The sequence below is a fragment of the Trichomycterus rosablanca genome, chromosome 14 (assembly GCF_030014385.1).
Source record: "Trichomycterus rosablanca isolate fTriRos1 chromosome 14, fTriRos1.hap1, whole genome shotgun sequence".
NCBI lineage: Eukaryota > Metazoa > Chordata > Actinopteri > Siluriformes > Trichomycteridae > Trichomycterus > Trichomycterus rosablanca.
The window spans coordinates 24,817,373-24,837,401 of NC_086001.1; the positions used below are offsets into that span (position 1 = coordinate 24,817,373).

Here is a 20,029-nt window from a genome sequence, read left to right on the forward strand (position 1 = left end):
AAATGTTGTGTCTACTTTTCATATTTAAGTCTGTTCCTCGCTGCCTCCAAAAGTTTACTATTTGGCATTTTCACCGCGTTCCTGATCATGAGAGCTGAGTGATTGACTCAGGTAGAGGTGTTTACAGAACAGAGTGGGCAGGCGAAATTCAACCACCACATCACAGACTAGCATTTAGAGGGCGGACCTTCTGTGAATGGCCAGTGGTAGCACTGTAAGCAGTGAAATAAGGCTGTTAAATCAATGAAATACAAAGCATTTGTTTTGACATGTACCTGAGCCAATGACAGATAATATTAATCAAAAATGAAACCAGTTCACTCCAAAAGGAGGATTTTAAGTGTACGTCCTAGCGTTGCGTGAATGGAGGACTGGCAGCTGAAAAGCCGGACTGTCCGCCCTAAAAACTGACGTCTGGCCACCCTACCAGAGACCGGCTGTCCAAAGTGGAAGAACGTCCTTTTGGTTTCAGTAGATGTTAAATGAAGACAGTCGCCCAACATGGGGCTCGAACCCACAACCCTGAGATTAAGAGCCTCATGCTCTACCAACTAAGCTAGTCGGGCTGAACAGACAGTTCATCGGTCAGACCATCAGAGAGATGTAGGTTTACTTCACTAACATCACAACCAGATTAAGAACTAATTTACAGTTTACAATCAAACATAATTCAGAATAAACAACAGAAACAGACACAGACTTGCTGTCACTTTTAAACTACTACCTTGACTTGTGTTGAGTTATGAGATTTGCAGTATGATGTTGTTTGATGTTTGTTGGTGATGAAAAGAAGGCTGGTCTATAGAACCCACAATTAATGCCAACTTCAGTGGTTATACAGTTTGAAAAAGTATTATGGGATGGTCTGTACTAAAAAAACACATTACACATCCCTAAATGTTTTAAATGTTCTATCAACATGTTTTTTTTATTATATTTTAATTAAAAACAACTATTGTGAGATTTATATCCACTTGTCCTGTTGCATTACACAGGAGAGAACCCCCGTTAAAAAAGTAATAAGTAACGTTTACTATGAGTACATTTTAAATCAGTTACTTCTTACTTTTTACTTGATTAGATTTTTAGACTAGTAATTTTACTTGAGTACAATATTTTAGTACTCTTTCCACCTCTGTATTGTAGCAATATGGAGACTTTTTGTTTAGATGTACCAACATACCTGAGTAAAATGTTAATGTTCCCAATACATCTGAATACAGAATATCAACAAACTATCAATGTTCAAAGTGTAGTTAGCGATATATTATTAATATGGAGACTTTTTTAACGAATGTACCAACAGAACTGAGGAAAATGTTGATATCCTCAATAGAGCTGAACACAGAATTCCACTTATCAATCAATGCTAAGTGTAATAATTGATATATTATGATATCACTAATAGCTGAACCCAGAATTCCAGTACAATAACAATGCTAAGTGTAGTTACTGTTATCTTAGCAAAAAATGGATGCTTTTTGTTAAAATGTAACAACATGCCTGAGGAAAATGTCGATGTCCTCAGTACAGCTGAGCACAGAACTTCACTTAGCAATCAGTGCTAAGTGTAATTAGTGATATAAAATCTATATGGAAACTTTTTTAACCAATAAACCAACAGCCTTGAAAATAGTTGATGTTCTTATTATACCAAATATCTTTTACCTCAGTGCCATACGTGAGCTGAACAATGTCAGTTTACTCACTCCTATGTGGTCTTTTTGGCTACTCAGACCACGCCTCTGTTATGTTGATTCCAGCGTACAGACCACTCACCAGTCGCTACAAACCAGAACTAAAACAGGTAAAGACCTGGCTAGCAATAGCCTTTTCTGCTCTTCAGTACACTGACTGGGATGTGTTTTTATTCATCTGAAAACAGGACAGAAGCTTTTAGGAATCAGTAATGAGACAGAGGATTAAGGTTCAATATGTAGATATTTTATTAGCAAACAAGCAATAACAAGCAAAATACATAAATGACCATAACAATACTAATTCTAGACTGGATAGGTGGCCATTTGCCAAGAATGTAGCAACTGCTCAAGTAAACGAAAACATCAGATTGTAAAAAAACTGATTGTACCAAGTTTTATAAGCCAAACAATGAAAATGTGTGAAACACAAGTTATATAAGTAACATCTGTGCCAACATATAAAAATAATAATACATTTTATCTATAGGCGCCTTTGAAAACACTCAAGGACACCTTACAATACAAAACATCAGTACATAATTCATTACACAGATTAAGGGTAGGCGAGTTTAAAGAAAAATACGTTTTAAGGTATGTTTTGAAACCAGGGATTGAATCAATGGTGTGAATGTCAGGAGGGAGAGAGTTCCAGAGATGTGGGGCAGAGTAGCTAAAAGCTCTAGCTCCCATATGAGGTAGACCAAAAAGGAGAGAGTTACAATAATCAATTCGAGATGTGACCAGGCCATGAACAAAACATCAGCACTTCTAGGAGAAAGGAATGGACGTAGACGATTTATGTTACGTAAATGGAAATAAGCAGATCAGATCATCACATCAGGCTCTAAACCTCCTGGTTCTACCCACCATTCACTCCACTATAGATAATCACATTATTTCCCAGTAATAGTTTAACCTAAAGATTTATACTTTTATTATTACTATTTACTTATTAATGTTTACTGTGTAATTATTAGGTAATAGGCCATAAGGTGAACACGTTTTTCGTTTCATCCCGTTCCCATATATGTGCACTAAATGATTTTTACTTTATTAAAAACATCCATTGGTTTAGAACGAGAAACTAAAAGTTCTCCATTTACTTTCCAGCAGTTTTTTTTTAAATTAGTGTTTAAAGTCGGCAATAGTTCCTTCCTCGCGTAGTCATATTTTGATCATGAGCGATAAGGATTTGCGGAGTAATCGTCACTTGCTTCCCGCTGGACCAATCAGGTCGCCGCTCTTTGGAACCGCAATCCAAAATGTCTGCGCCCTTGTCGTAAACATCGAGCAGTGAAGACGAGGATTATAGAACCAGAAAACCTTCCAAATCGCCCCAACAGGGTTACAAACAATGTTACATGTATCTCACTTTCATAAAGAAAGAAGACGCAAAGGATTTTACTCGCACGCGGTGGGATTCATTTAGAAACAGCGTTAAACGCTGGCTTGGATTGGAGGGTGAGAGCCAGAGGATAGCAGAAACATATAAACATTGTATAAAAATCAAGATAGTAATGTGGAAGATGAGTCTGTGCCATCCTGTAGTACCTCAACAAGTGATTGCCCAACGAAGAAAAAGGAAAAGTACATAACTATTGCAGGAAAACGACAGAAGGACCATCTGTCACAGGCAGAAACGTTCTTAGCAGGTAAGAAAAATACACACACGTTTGAACCCCTATATATATATATATATATATATATATATATATATATATATATATATATATATATATATACAGTGTATCACAAAAGTGAGTACACCCCTCACATTTCTGCAAATATTTTATTATATCTTTTCATGGGACAACACTATAGAAATAAAACTTGGATATAACTTAGAGTAGTCAGTGTACAACTTGTATAGCAGTGTAGATTTACTGTCTTCTGAAAACAACTCAACACACAGCCATTAATGTCTAAATGGCTGGCAACATAAGTGAGTACACCCCACAGTGAACATGTCCAAATTGTGCCCAAAGTGTCAATATTTTGTGTGACCACCATTATTATCCAGCACTGCCTTAACCCTCCTGGGCATGGAATTCACCAGAGCTGCACAGGTTGCTACTGGAATCCTCTTCCACTCCTCCATGATGACATCACGGAGCTGGTGGATGTTAGACACCTTGAACTCCTCCACCTTCCACTTGAGGATGCGCCACAGGTGCTCAATTGGGTTTAGTCCATCACCTTTACCTTCAGCTTCCTCAGCAAGGCAGTTGTCATCTTGGAGGTTGTGTTTGGGGTCGTTATCCTGTTGGAAAACTGCCAACAGTTTTCGAAGGGAGGGGATCATGCTCTGTTTCAGAATGTAACAGTACATGTTGGAATTCATGTTTCCCTCAATGAACTGCAGCTCCCCAGTGCCAGCAACACTCATGCAGCCCAAGACCATGATGCTACCACCACCATGCTTGACTGTAGGCAAGATGCAGTTGTCTTGGTACTTCTCACCAGGGCGCCGCCACACATGCTGGACACCATCTGAGCCAAACAAGTTTATCTTGGTCTCGTCAGACCACAGGGCATTCCAGTAATCCCTGTTCTTGGACTGCTTGTCTTCAGCAAATTGTTTGCTGGCTTTCTTGTGCGTCAGCTTCCTTCTGGGATGACGACCATGCAGACCGAGTTGATGCAGTGTGCGGCGTATGGTCTGAGCACTGACAGGCTGACCTCCCACATCTTCAACCTCTGCAGCAATGCTGGCAGCACTCATGTGTCTATTTTTTAAAGCCAATCTCTGGATATGACGCCGAACACGTGGACTCAACTTCTTTGGTCGACCCTGGCGAAGCCTGTTCCGAGTGGAACCTGTCCTGGAAAACCGCTGTATGACCTTGGCCACCATGCTGTAGCTCAGTTTCAGGGTGTTAGCCCTGGGCTATAAGCCCAGGCCATCTTTGTGGAGAGCAACAATTCTATTTCTCACATCCTCAGAGAGTTCTTTGCCATGAGGTGCCATGTTGAATATCCAGTGGCCAGTATGAGAGAATTGTACCCAAAACACCAAATTTAACAGCCCTGCTCCCCATTTACACCTGGGACCTTGACACATGACACCAGGGAGGGACAACGACACATTTGGGCACAATTTGGACATGTTCACTGTGGGGTGTACTCACTTATGTTGCCAGCTATTTAGACATTAATGGCTGTGTGTTGAGTTATTTTCAGAAGACAGTAAATCTACACTGCTATACAAGCTGTACACTGACTACTCTAAGTTATATCCAAGTTTCATGTCTATAGTGTTGTCCCATGAAAAGATATAATGAAATATTTGCAGAAATGTGAGGGGTGTACTCACTTTTGTGATACACTGTACAGTGTATCACACAGCCATTAATGTCTAAATGGCTGGCAACATAAGTGAGTACACCCCACAGTGAACATGTCCAAATTGTGCCCAAAGTGTCAATATTTTGTGTGACCACCATTATTATCCAGCACTGCCTTAACCCTCCTGGGCATGGAATTCACCAGAGCTGCACAGGTTGCTACTGGAATCCTCTTCCACTCCTCCATGATGACATCACGGAGCTGGTGGATGTTAGACACCTTGAACTCCTCCACCTTCCACTTGAGGATGCGCCACAGGTGCTCAATTGGGTTTAGTCCATCACCTTTACCTTCAGCTTCCTCAGCAAGGCAGTTGTCATCTTGGAGGTTGTGTTTGGGGTCGTTATCCTGTTGGAAAAGGGAGTTTTCGAAGGGAGGGGATCATGCTCTGTTTCAGAATGTCACAGGACATGTTGGATTTCATGTTTCCCTCAATGAACTGCAGCTCCCCAGTGCCAGCAACACTCATGCAGCCCAAGACCATGATGCTACCACCACCATGCTTGACTGTAGGCAAGATGCAGTTGTCTTGGTACTTCTCACCAGGGCGCCGCCACACATGCTGGACACCATCTGAGCCAAACAAGTTTATCTTGGTCTCGTCAGACCACAGGGCATTCCAGTAATCCCTGTTCTTGGACTGCTTGTCTTCAGCAAATTGTTTGCTGGCTTTCTTGTGCGTCAGCTTCCTTCTGGGATGACGACCATGCAGACCGAGTTGATGCAGTGTGCGGCGTATGGTCTGAGCACTGACAGGCTGACCTCCCACGTCTTCAACCTCTGCAGCAATGCTGGCAGCACTCATGTGTCTATTTTTTAAAGCCAATCTCTGGATATGACGCCGAACACGTGGACTCAACTTCTTTGGTCGACCCTGGCGAAGCCTGTTCCGAGTGGAACCTGTCCTGGAAAACCGCTGTATGACCTTGGCCACCATGCTGTAGCTCAGTTTCAGGGTGTTAGCCCTGGGCTATAAGCCCAGGCCATCTTTGTGGAGAGCAACAATTCTATTTCTCACATCCTCAGAGAGTTCTTTGCCATGAGGTGCCATGTTGAATATCCAGTGGCCAGTATGAGAGAATTGTACCCAAAACACCAAATTTAACAGCCCTGCTCCCCATTTACACCTGGGACCTTGACACATGACACCAGGGAGGGACAACGACACATTTGGGCACAATTTGGACATGTTCACTGTGGGGTGTACTCACTTATGTTGCCAGCTATTTAGACATTAATGGCTGTGTGTTGAGTTATTTTCAGAAGACAGTAAATCTACACTGCTATACAAGCTGTACACTGACTACTCTAAGTTATATCCAAGTTTCATGTCTATAGTGTTGTCCCATGAAAAGATATAATGAAATATTTGCAGAAATGTGAGGGGTGTACTCACTTTTGTGATACACTGTACAGTGTATCACACAGCCATTAATGTCTAAATGGCTGGCAACATAAGTGAGTACACCCCACAGTGAACATGTCATCAATTGTGCCCAAAGTGTCAATATTTTGTGTGACCACCATTATTATCCAGCACTGCCTTAACCCTCCTGGGCATGGAATTCACCAGAGCTGCACAGGTTGCTACTGGAATCCTCTTCCACTCCTCCATGATGACATCACGGAGCTGGTGGATGTTAGACACCTTGAACTCCTCCACCTTCCACTTGAGGATGCGCCACAGGTGCTCAATTGGGTTTAGTCCATCACCTTTACCTTCAGCTTCCTCAGCAAGGCAGTTGTCATCTTGGAGGTTGTGTTTGGGGTCGTTATCCTGTTGGAAAAGGGAGTTTTCGAAGGGAGGGGATCATGCTCTGTTTCAGAATGTCACAGGACATGTTGGATTTCATGTTTCCCTCAATGAACTGCAGCTCCCCAGTGCCAGCAACACTCATGCAGCCCAAGACCATGATGCTACCACCACCATGCTTGACTGTAGGCAAGATACAGTTGTCTTGGTACTTCTCACCAGGGCGCCGCCACACATGCTGGACACCATCTGAGCCAAACAAGTTTATCTTGGTCTCGTCGGACCACAGGGCATTCCAGTAATCCATGTTCTTGGACTGCTTGTCTTCAGCAAACTGTTTGCGGGCTTTCTTATGCGTCAGCTTCCTTCTGGGATGACGACCATGCAGACCGAGTTGATGCAGTGTGTGGCGTATGGTCTGAGCACTGACAGGCTGACCTCCCACGTGTTCAACCTCTGCAGCAATGCTGGCAGCACTCATGTGTCTATTTTTTAAAGCCAACCTCTGGATATGACGCCGAACACGTGGACTCAACTTCTTTGGTCGACCCTGGCGAAGCCTGTTCCAAGTGGAACCTGTCCTGGAAAACCGCTGTATGACCTTGGCCACCATGCTGTAGCTCAGTTTCAGGGTGTTAGCAATCTTCTTATAGCCCAGGCCATCTTTGTGGAGAGCAACAATTCTATTTCTCACATCCTCAGAGAGTTTTTTGCCATGAGGTGCCATGTTGAATATCCAGTGGCCGGTATGAGAGAATTGTACCCAAAACACCAAATTTAACAGCCCTGCTCCTCATTTACACCTGGGACCTTGACACATGACACCAGGGAGGGACAACGACACATTTGGGCACAATTTGGACATGTTCACTGTGGGGTGTACTCACTTATGTTGCCAGCTATTTAGACATTAATGGCTGTGTGTTGAGTTATTTTCAGAAGACAGTAAATCTACACTGCTATACAAGCTGTACACTGACTACTCTAAGTTATATCCAAGTTTCATGTCTATAGTGTTGTCCCATGAAAAGATATAATGAAATATTTGCAGAAATGTGAGGGGTGTACTCACTTTTGTGATACACTGTATATATTATACATACAGTACAGGCCAAAAGTTTGGACACACCTTCTCATTCAATGCGTTTTCTGTATTTTCATGACTATTTACATTGTAGATTCTCACTGAAGGCATCAAAACTATGAATGAACACATGTGGAGTTATGTACTTAACAAAAAAAGGTGAAATAACTGAAAACATGTTTTATATTCTAGTTTCTTCAAAATAGTCACCCTTTGCTCTTCTTTCCTCCCTCATTCTTGCTTCCTGGACTCTCCTCTCCTCTCTCTCTCACGTCGCCCGCTCTCGCTTTTCCTCTCTCTGGCGCGCCTCTTGCTCTCTCTTCTCCTCTCGTTCTATTCTTTCCCTTTCTCTTCTTTCCTCCCTCTCCTCAGCCTCTCTCCATCTTCTCTCCTCGTTCTCTGCTGCTTCTATCTCCCTCTCATTTTCCCTTTCTTCCATCTCCCTCAGATACAGTGGGGCCAAAAAGTATTTAGTCAGCCACTGATTGTGCAGGTTCTCCTACTTAGAAAGATGAGAGAGGTCTGTAATTTTCATCATAGGTACACTTCAACTATGAAAGACAAAATGAGAAAAAAAATCCAGGAAATCACATTGTAGGATTTTTAAAGAATTTATTTGTAAATTATGGTGGAAAATAAGTATTTGGTCACCCACAAACAAGCAAGATTTCTGGCTCTCACAGACCTGTAACTTCTTCTTTAAGAAGCTCTTCTGTCCTCCACTCGTTACCTGTATTAATGGCACCTGTTTGACCTCGTTATCTGTATAAAAGACACCTGTCCACAGCCTCAAACAGTCAGACTCCAAACTCAACCATGGCCAAGACCAAAGAGCTGTCGAAGGACACCAGGAAGAAAATTGTAGACCTGCACCAGGCTGGGAAGAGTGAATCTACAATAGGCAAGCAGGTTGGTGTGAATAAATCAACTGTAGGAGCAATTGTAAGAAAATGGAAGACATACAAGACCATTGATAATCTCCCTTGGGGTCAAGATCTCATCCCGTGGGGTCAAAATGATCATGAGAACGGTGAGCAAAAATCCCAGAACTACACGGAGGGACCTGATGAATGACCTGCAGAGAGCTGGGACCAAAGTAACAAAGGCTACCATCAGTAACACACTACGCCGAGAGGGACTCAAATCCTGCAGTGCCAGGCGTGTCCCCCTGCTTAAGCCAGTACATGTCCAGGCCCGTCTGAAGTTTGCCAGAGAGCATATGGATGATCCAGAAGAGGATTGGGAGAATATCATGTGGTCAGATAAAACCAAAATGGAACTTTTTGGTAAAAACTCAACTCGTCGTGTTTGGAGGAAGAAGAAGAACCCAAGAACACCATACTGTGAAGCATGGGGGTGGAAACATCATGCTTTGGGGCTGTTTTTCTGCAAAGGGAACAAGACGACTGATCCGTGTTAAGGGAAGAATGAACGGGGCCATGTATTGTGAGATTTTAAGCCAAAACCTCCATCCATCAGTGAGAGCATTGAAGATGGAACGTGGCTGGGTCTTCCAGCATGACAATGATCTCAAACACACCGCTCGGGCAACGAAGGAGTGGCTCCGTAAAAAGCATTTCAAGGTCCTGGAGTGGCCTAGCCAGATGAGGAAATAAGGATCGCTGGGCTAATTGATGGTCTCCCACCTATTGCCTCATCCATATCCGGGTACCATTTCCAGGATGCTGCTGTTGCTTCACCACCCTCTGTACTTACCCCAGTAGGTGGACACTTAAGTTCCTACAAGATTCATAGACACAGTACAAGGACATTAACTTGTATTACAAATCTTTTCTGATATTTTACTGAAGATCTTACCAACAAATGAAGCTTACTTTGTATTTTTGTTTGAGGTTCTCCCACTTCTTCTTCACATAAGTGGGAGTCACCTTCCCCTGCATTTGGTTCTCCAACACAAAGGCTCTACAATATAATGCACATAACAGTTACTAATGTATATAGCATACACTGCTTCAAAAAAAGTTTAGTCATTAAAAGTTTTTAATGCTTTGAAAAAGTTAGCAAAACTTAAATACTAAAACTTGTCTTTATACCACCCTTTGTAATTAATATTATGCATATGAAGTAACACAAATTTTGTTACGTCAAACAAACAGTTACTTACTCAAAACTCCAGTGAAAGAGAGCCTGGTTGGCCACTCTCCACCGGATAAGATTTTTAGTGTCTTCATCAGACCCTGCAATATCAAACATTAGTTTTAAAAGGGATTTCTAATGTGACTGTGTTGCGACATTACAACAATCATGAATATTTAGCCTCAACAACCCCAAAGCCTAAAGATAGTTTGGCCCATCATTAGCATTACAGATAAAATTAAATGAATAATTTATTACAGCAGCTCAATATATATTAATGCAAAGTTTTATAGTAAGCAAGTATTAAAGTATGCAAGTATTCAAATTTGCAAGTATTAAAATACAAAAGTATTAAGTACACATGTAATATTGTACAACATTATGTAGTTAAATACATTGAATAAAAAGTAGTATATCGCTTTTATTGTCCTACCAGAATAACAACGTTTGAAGCCCAGGTCAATAGGACCTGCTAGTTAAAAAAGGATCACTTGTTTGTTAGTTTAAGTCCAAAAGTGGGTGTGGCCCGTACGGGGATCGAACCCGCGACCTTGGCGTTATTAGCACCACGCTCTAACCAACTGAGCTAACCGGCCAGTTAAACTGTTTTCTCTTTAGATCTTTGTACATAATTCTACACTAACCCCCATTCAACCAGCTGCATGGCAGCACAAAAACCATTTGAGATTCTGCACACTTTCAGTGAAGATCTGCAGAAGTGAGCGGCTCCTAAACTGAATTTGGTTGTTATTGCACCAGAAATGCAGCAGTTTCATGTTATTTTAATGATCCGAGATCTCATCGCTTTCTAGTAATTTCTTATGTTCAGACTTTCTTACAGTTTTTAACAACTGTTTACACATATTTTCAAAATTCTGTGTCTATTTTTCAAAACTCTACACACAAAACCCACAATTGCTCACGCAAAATGCAAAATGCCTCAAATCTCCAGCAAAATGACACACAACATTCAAAATGTCATAAACACGCATTCAAAAGCAAGCATTGACCTCACATTGCAAACACTTTTGTCATAATATGACATTTTGGATACATCATGTACACACTGATGTTTAAAACATAAAGCTCTTGTCTTTCATGGGATTCTATGTTTATTTCCATACAAACGTGCAGAGAGAAGGTGGAATATACTCACAACACACAGAAGCAGTATTGAAACCAAAAATATTTATTTTTTCCAAATCATTTGCTGCTCTAAATACAATGTTTGTACAGCACATAAGAAGAAAAAAATCCAACCACCACATGTAGTTGGACAGAAACCAAACATCTATGAAAAAGCTAATTTCAAACAAATAATTTTATTTTTTACCAAAAAATTAATTGTGTGTGTGTGTGTTGAACCTTGAAAAGAGGCAGCGTCAATGTCGCCACATGCCTCCTCTATTGCCTGGAGTAGTGGAATGCGGGCACAGGGACGACGATCATATTGCCAGCGCCATGTGGAGAAAAATTCCTCAATCGCTCTCTTTGCTTCCCTTCTTTGCCCTCGTCCTCTTCCCTGTCCTCTTCCTCCCCTTCCTCTACCTCCAACTCTCCTGGCTCTCTCTGCATTGTCATTCATTGTTCAAAACAGACATCTTGACCTATGTCAATATGTGACCTATGCTAATGATTCTTTGGTGTTCAATAAAGTAATGAGTGTTTGCACATGTGAGGAGTGAGAGTGAAGCACTGGTGATTTAGTGTGGCATTTTGATAGGTTGTGTTTGAAAAAGGAAATCAAGTTACTTCCTGTTTGATTTTTGTGTATTAGGTAGAAAATTGTGTGTGGAGTTTTGCAAAATGTGTTTTAGGAAATTGAAAACTGAGTCAGACACTGAGCATTAGTGTATGGTTTTGCAGATTTGGTGTGGGGTTATGGTGTTTGAAGGACATGTTTAGAAAGTTGTGTGACAAGCAAATATTTAGTGTGTAAGCAGTTGAAAAAACTGTAATACACATCTAAGAGGTTTTGTGGGTTCTTATATGTGTGAACTATCTAAACTATACTGTATTGTGGTACATTCATTCAGCCTACAGCAGTTTATCTCTGCTCATTCAGCCTACAGCAGTTTAGACCCGCCCACTTAACCACCAATTTGCCTCCACAGTGAGAGATTTGATTTTTTTGTGTGTACCGTCCAATGAAACAGCTGTGCTGTTGATTGTGCACCTGTCTCTCTGGTGCAATCGGTTAGCGCGTTCGGCTGTTAACTGAAAGGTTGATGGTTTGAGCCCACCCAGGGATGTGTGCCTTTTACTGCACAACCATGTCTGATGATCAAACGATTAAACCTCAGTGTATATTATCTGGAAACAGATGCTCTTCATATAGAAATATGCTTTACATTTGCTTGATGGTAATAACTCTTAGTGAAGTCTTAATGACAATAACAATTAAAACATCGTTTTTAGTTCAATTGGGGAAAATATTAACAGTAGCTGAACTTCCTAAAACCCAGAATCTACACATACAAATCCTACATTCATTCCACAAAGTTTACAACATGATTTAATGAGTGAAAACTTGATGTTTGGAGCTCCTTTGGTGTGCAGGCTGGTACTGTGTATCAGCACTACTTACTGTGTGCAGGACCTGAGTCGTATCTGCTCCAGTCGCTGGTTCGTGGCATTAAGCTCAGTCAGGAACTTTAAGAAATATATAGTTTAGATAGTTCACACATATAAGAACCCACAAAACCTCTTAGATGTGTATTAAGAAAGTCTGTTTCAGATGCTTGAATGGAGTTAGTGTAGAATTATGTACAAAGATCTAAAGAAAATACAGATGAACTGGCTGGTTAGCTCAGTTGGTTAGAGTGTGGTGCTAATAACACAAAGGTCGCAGGTTAGATCCCCGTACGGGCCACACCCACCTTTGGACTTAATAATTAACAAGCAACTGAGCCTTCTCAGTTTTCCAACAGTGGAACGTTTTGTTGTGATTTTGATACCTGGGTGGTGTTACGACGAATCTTTTTGTCGAGAAGCCTTGAAGAAGCAGTCGGAGAATCCAGAAAGTACTCTTCAAAAACACTTTATTAAGTGTAAGAAATGATCTGTGAATATATGTCAGAGCTAAGCCGATCGGCGCTCCTTTTCTCCTGCAATCCAGATGATCGCCAGCCAAAAAAAAGAAGTCCCGTGCGTCTGAGCGCGCGGTTTTTTAAACTAAGCTAGGCTCCTCCTCCTTCACTGCTGGTGGAGCCAATGAAATGTGCTAAAAAAGCCCAGGGCTCCGCCCCTCCCCCCCCATGGCAGACATCTGGAGGGTCCCTAACGAGGGATCATGGTAGGCGCCATTTTGAGTGCACCTACCAGACAAAGAGCCACGTGGGGAAATGCCGTACAACTTCTCACATTGAATTTATGTTTAATAATGATGTTATGTTCCAAAAATCCTAACAGTGGCAATGTTTAACTAAAATTACTTTTATTTAGTGTTTAACACTTCTAAATTACCTCAGTTTTGTCAACTAATTTCAGTCAATTATATCAATCACATAAGTTTAAATAACTTGAGATGTAAAAGTAAAGTCTGAAGTTGTGTATTTTGACTTTATTTAATCAGCAAATGGCGAATCATTACGTTTAGTTCTTGTGGTGTCAGTGATCTGAGTTTAAATCTCGGTGGAACCTGGTTTTATTTAGGTAAAAACACTGTTATCAATGCTGAGTAGAGAATAGTGTTCCACATGTGACTGCTCTATACCAAATTGTAACACCAAAAGGCAAATCATTTTTACAGCGTCATCTACCGGCCAACTGGGTCCTAAACTTAACTCAGTGCAGTTTTCCAACAGTGGAATAGTTTATTATTTTGATACTTGGGTGGCAATGTTTAACTAAAATTACTTTTATTTACTGCCTAAAACTTCTAAATTACCTCAGAATTATATCAATCACGTAAGTTTAAAAAATCTGAGATGTAAAAGTAAAGTCTGAAGTTGTGTGTGTGTGTGTATTTTTCTTTTTTGCTTTATTTACTCAGCAAATGATGAATCTTTACGCCATTTAGTTTTGCAGTGAGATGGTTCCATGGTGTTAATGGTTAGCACTCTGGAATCCAGCGGTCCGAGTTCAAATCTCAGTGGGATCTGAGATGTTAAAGTCTGAAGTTGTGTGTGTGTGTGTGTGTGTGTGTGTGTGTTTCTCTTTTTGGCTTTATTTACTCAGCAAATGGCAAGTTTCAAGTTTAGAAACATTAGCAGTTTCAGTTTCAGGATGGTAGCGTTCAGCGCATGTGCAGTACAACAGAGCGCTTGTGGGGTGTAGACCGCGATTACTTGTGCTAGTTGTGTCAACCAAGCAGATCACCATTCAGGAAGGTATATCAGTGCCAAAATACGAGCCAGTTTGTTCAGTAAAACTTTATAAGCCAACAGCAGCTAATAAATTTAAGAGTCACCTTAGATTACATGTTAACTTCTATCTATCCATCCAGCTTAAATACCATAAACACTACGTACAAAACATGTGGAGCTATTCTTACTACAGTAAAACACACTGAACTGACTTTTAAAGTGAAGTTTAAAATGTTGTACAGAGATCGTTCCCATCTAGTGGTACTAGATAAATTACAGCTTGTTGCTTGGGTACAGATTTGTGACATTGTTATTAAATTGTTGTTGTGTTTGTTGATATTTTTTAACTGTTCATGTTTTTAAATGTAAAACCATAAACAGCACCGTCTATAAATAAATGAATCACCTTGTGCTTCCAACTGAGATTTTTGTTTACATGAACAATGTCTGAAATTTGATGAGCTTGATTAGTTTGTAATATTTAAGATGATGAATGAACCTAAACACTTGCTTTTAAATTTTAAGTTTTTATTTATTTATTTTAGTTTCAATACAACGTGACACTGGCAAGATAAAGAAAGCAAAAATGTGTCCCAAGTGTTTTTGTAACATGTTGTAGACCTGCAATGGCGTTGCAATAAAATGTGTTATTTGGCAACCAGCACTGTGTAAATTTTGGACAGAACACATGATGGGTTATTTTAACTTGTTGGGTTGTGCAGTTTAACCATTGTGCTGGATTAAATACATTTAAGAAAATACAGCATTAAAGCTTAATCTCATTAAAATACACTACAATTTAACACTATAATACAATACAGCGACAGTAAGTCTGTGTCTGTTTCTGTTACTTATTCTGAATTGTGTTTGTTTGTAAAGTGTGAATTAGTTCTTAATCTGGTCGTGATGTTAGTGAATTTAACCTACATCTCTCTGATGGTCTGACCGATGAGCTGTCCATTCTGCCCTGCTGCTTAAGCCTGGCTAGCTCAGTCGGTAGAGCATGAGACTCTTAATCTCAGGGTCGTGGGTTCGAGCCCCACATTGGGCGAGTGTTTTCATTTAACATCTACGGAAACCAAAAGGACGTTCTTCCACTTTGTGCAGTCGGTCTCCAGTGACTTATCAGGTGGATGTTTGTGCTTGTGCTTGTCCTTGGCGTTACTAGCACCACACTCTAACCAACTAAGCTAACCAGCCAGCTCAGCTATTTTTTGTAGATCTTTGTACATAATTCTACACTAAACTTTAATTCAATTTAAATTTTTTAGCAGGAGAAATAACTCGAGCATGAACAAATTGAGACGTGTCCTGAGGCAGCTGAGGTAAACGGTACAGACTTCTCTATACTACCTGATTACAGTTTTACCTCACTCACTTTAAATTACTTCATTTTCTTTATTCTTTCACACTATTGTAAATTGTTCCACACTAACACACCACCACCATGTCAGTGTCACTGCAGTGCTGAGAATGATCCACCACCTAAATAATACTTGCTTTGTTTTTTAATGTGACCATTGACCAGGTGGACTACAGTCAGTAATTGTAGAACTAAATAGACCACACTGATCATTCATAACAATAAAACCACCTCCTTGTTTCTATACACTCACTGTCCACTGTGTAGTGTTAACTGAACAGAGATCAGAACACAGTGGTGTAGTGTGAACTTGGTATTAGTGGTTAAGGTACTGAGCTAGCAATCAAAAGGTTGCAGGTTCAAGCCACACCATTGGTGGATTGTCTCTGTTGGGTCCCTGAGTGAGGCCCTTAACTCTCAATTACTAGAACTGTGGTAAGTGTAAGTATAAAATAGGAGCAGTAAATTGGTTCCTTTGCCATGTAGAGCCTCTTTTCCTCAAATATCTGGACACCTTTACTTCCTCTGTATTGTGTCCACATTCCAGTTCCCAGTTTGTTCCCACATCTCACAACTCAGATTCCCTCAAAATAAAGAGCAGCATGGAGAGCAACTGTAACTGTAATCTTCTATAAACCTTCCACTCTTATTCTGCCTCCGTCCCAACTTTTTATAGCAATCAGTGAAATAATTGGAAATCTTTTCTTTTAGAGAATAAAGACGCCAGAGAATGAATGAATCACAGTTCCTTCTTTTTTTATTAAATTTTTACAGAACATCAGCTTTTTACACATCTGGATCTGGTCCACAAAGTCATATGGGCGTTGTCCTGATGTAAAGACGTTGTCCTAATGGCAGCGCGTCTATCAGAAATCCAATACACGCTTCCACATCGGTAGTATCTTCACACGTCTCCCATGTCTTGGGTCCTGACGCACCTCCACAGGTACACAAACTGTGAACACACATGAAAAACACGTCAACCACCAGACATGCATCCCTGACAGTTAAATAAAGGTTCTAATCAAGGTTGGCCTTTAGATATCCTCTGTTTCCAGCCTTTCATGAAACCGTCGGAGGCTGCGCCATAAAAGCGTCTCCAGTGCAGCAGCCAGGGCTTCAGGTTCTGCGTACAAAGACTCGTCCAGAGTGAAGATTTCATCCAGGAAGCTCAGCATCTCAGTCTGAGAGAGAGAAAAGAATAAATAACAGATTACTAGCAGACAGTTTTTTTCGAGATCATTTGTGGTGTAAAGAACACGCACCTGAAGATGGAATAAATAACGCTCCGTGTACTGCCGTTCAGTCCTTCTGGGCGTAACACATGAATAGATGAGAGCAATCAGCCGGTCCAGAAAGAGCCTTCGTCTCTGGTACTGCGTCAACTAAACAATGTAAGAAAAGCCACATAGGTGTGTTTAACTACACTTGTAGTGCAGAACGGATTAATTCTAGACTCTATAGTGCACAGACTCTCTTACTGAAATGATCTGATGCACCCTCGCTCTTCCCAGAATTCCCAGCAGCATCAGTTCAAAGACGATGTCCATAAAGTTGACATGTTGGATCTGTGAGTAGAAGAAAAGTAGATTGTCTATTAGAATGGTAGGACTGTGGTTCTGACTGATGGCGTAGTCGCTATGGGTAACCGCATGGGTGGCATCCGGCAGTCGACACATATAGTAGTAAATATAGTGCCAGGTTCAGACTGAGTCAAACTCACCCCGATATTTGATACGTGTTTTTCTGTCATGTTACCCTCTTTTTTGCAGCCGCCAGTACGGGTGTAAAGATCTACACCGTCTGGACCTAGTCTTCGGGTTACTCATGGAACCACCCATGCAGGAGGATCTGCCCGAGGGTGAGGCGCTTGCTGGGCTTCTTCTTGAGGCATTGTTCGGTCAGATGGCAGCAGGCTGGCGAGTGCGACAATGCAGATTCAAATTATACGGTGTTTAGATCTGAAGAAGATACACTGATCAGGCATAACATTATGACCACCTTCCTGATAATGTGGCCTCCATGGACTTGTTTGTCCAGCACATCTCACGGACGCTCGGTTGAATCGAGATCTGGAGAATCCATGGAAGGATGGATGTGGTCCTCAAATGCTTAGGTAGGAGCTACGTGTCAGAGTGACCCAACCCAAAGTTTCCCCGCAGAATGTTGGCAGAACTTCTTCCCATAGTGCATCCTGATGCCATGTGTTCCCCCAGGTAAGCGACGTGGACAGGGGTCACCATGGGCATCCTGACTGGTCTGCTGCTACCTTTGAGCTACAGGAGCTCTTCTGCCGGATCGGGGGCCACAGATGCATCAGCGAGCCTTGGCTGCCCATGACCCTGTCACTGGTTTACCACTCTACCCTCCCTGGACCACCCCACAAGAGCTGCAGATTTGGAGATGCTCTGACCCAGTCATCTATCCATCACGATTCACTCCTTGAGTCACTTCACCTGTAAGTGGTCATAATGTTATGCCTGGTCAGCGTATGTGCAGGTCTTAATGTATATATTTCCTTACCATGAGACACACCAGGTTTGTACACTAGCTGTCCTTTGGTGATCTCCTTCTTAGACCGAAATGGCAGGCGTCCACAAACCAAGAAAAACAGCAGTACGCCCAGACTCCAGACTGTCGCAGGGCAGCCATAGTACTTCTTCTTGGTTATCCACTCGGGTGGTGAGTATACCCACGTGCCTACATGAACAAAGAAGACAAACTCGTACCCAAAGTCCAAACCAAAGTACCCACCCCCCCGTTGGTGCACAGTTACCTGAATACGTGTAGTACGGAGTATCCTTCAACAGGTCGCCGCATCCGAAGTCGATCAGCTTCACCTCCAGCGTCTCTGTGTTCAGAAGGATGTTCTGGAGCTTAATGTCCCTGTGCAGGACCCCGCGGTCGCGGCAGTGGAGCACCGCCAGGACAACCCGCCGCATAACGTGCCGGGCGAATGGCATCCTCAGCCTGCCCTTCTCGAGCATCAGCTGGTAGAGGTCTACGCAGGGGACGGGGCGCTCCAGAATCAGGACGCAGCGCTCGGGCGTGTCGAACCACTCCAGGAGCTTCAGCACGTACGGGCTGATGGGTGGCCTGGACACCATGCGCATCAGGGCCACCTCGACGGGGAGCAACTCTGTCTCGCCGGGCTGATAGTAGAAGAGACAAGGTCAAATGATTTAATGTGTATCCAGTCTATACGGTATTTACTTCATCTGAAAGGTAAAGTCACTTACAATCCTGGTAAATCTGAGGTGCTCATCCTTCACCACGTATTTGATGGCAACCTAAACACACAAGTAAACGATCATTAGTAGATTTTTAATACAAGGGTTGGGAGAGACTCGATAAGGTCCGGGTAGGTCTCCACGGGTGTCTGGAGCCGTGCTGACTGCACTTGCTCGAGGCGCTCCACAGGGTTCAAGTCTGGGAAGCCAGATCACAAAACAAGACCTTCTTCAGGAGTAACTCGGACCGCCGACACGTGGACTCCACGAGACATCCGAAAGCATCCTGTGGTATCCGGTATCACCAGGGACTCAGACCTTCTTAGTGTGCATCCCGGGTTTGTCTCAATAATGTCCCGGTAGGTTGTAGGGAGGATCCTGGGGAGGATCCATAGATTGGGAACAAAGGGAATTCAGGGGGCCAGGGTGTTACTCGGAAGTCTCCGTGAACCTATAAGGTCCTGGAAGGTCATCACAGGTATCTGGAGCCATAGGAGGACCCAGGGGAGGATCAACACAACAAACTGACACTTACCTGGCTCCCGTCCACCTTACGGACGCCTTCGTAGACCGAACCACAGCCTCCCTTTCCCAGCAGCTCTCCAACGGTGTATCGGCTCTCAAAGCTGTCCGGGTTCGTGTCAGTCGTCTTCTCCTCTTCACGTCCTCCATCGGCGGTTTGTCCTTTAGCGGTTTCTCCTTCACCGTGTTCTCTTTCAGTGGGTTCTCCTTCAGCGGGTTGTCCTTTAGCAGTTTCTTCTTCAGCGGGGTCTCCTTCCGTGGGTTCTCCTTTAGCAGTTTCTTCTTTAGCGGGTTCTCCTTCAGTGGGTTGTCCTTTAGCAGTTTCTTCTTTAGCGGGGTCTCCTTCAGTGGGTTCTCCTTTAGCAGTTTCTTCTTTAGCTGGGTCTCCTTCAGTGGGTTCTCCTTTAGTGGTTTCTCCTTTATCAGTTTCTCCTTTACCGGGGTCTCCTTCAGTGGGTTCTTCTTCAGCATCTTTAACCCAAGTATCACCAATGATGCTTCATGTGTCATGTGGACCAAAAATAAGGGTCCAAATAAAGGTTCGGCGTACTCACCCTTGTTATTGGGAGCATCACAGACGATTTCTCTAGAACTGATCCCACCTACGAACCCCAAGGGTTAAATATAT

The 20,029-nt window shown here is 42.3% G+C and overlaps 1 protein-coding gene, 2 non-coding genes and 1 pseudogene across 3 annotated transcripts; 1 reads left to right on the forward strand and 3 right to left on the reverse strand.

Annotated features, from left to right (window-relative positions):
• LOC134326241 (zinc finger protein 208-like) overlaps positions 1-20,029 on the reverse strand; it is a 164,594-nt pseudogene that overhangs the window by 15,524 nt on the left and 129,041 nt on the right.
• trnai-aau (transfer RNA isoleucine (anticodon AAU)) lies at positions 10,502-10,575 on the reverse strand. Its single transcript has one exon. It is a non-coding gene; the product is annotated as a tRNA-Ile (tRNA).
• trnak-cuu (transfer RNA lysine (anticodon CUU)) lies at positions 15,265-15,337 on the forward strand. The gene has a single exon. It is a non-coding gene; the product is annotated as a tRNA-Lys (tRNA).
• On the reverse strand, positions 18,911-19,991 carry LOC134326767 (uncharacterized). The gene is made up of 2 exons (XM_063008928.1): positions 19,415-19,991; positions 18,911-18,939 (listed from the first exon to the last, which is right to left on the reverse strand). Exons 1-2 carry the CDS (start codon positions 19,909-19,911, stop codon positions 18,918-18,920), a joined length of 519 nt encoding a protein of 172 aa, XP_062864998.1. The 5' UTR covers positions 19,912-19,991; the 3' UTR covers positions 18,911-18,917.

What these genes read in the sequence shown, in the direction of transcription:
- LOC134326767 (XM_063008928.1), bottom strand. Translation starts at nt 19,911, where the DNA reads ATGACACATGAAGCATCATTGGTGATACTTGGGTTAAAGATGCTGAAG. An exon ending in GTAAGGTGGACGGGAGCCAG is followed by an intron (nt 18,940 to 19,414) that starts GTAAGTGTCAGT and finishes TTGTGTGTTTAG; the next exon opens with GTTGCCATCAAATACGTGGT.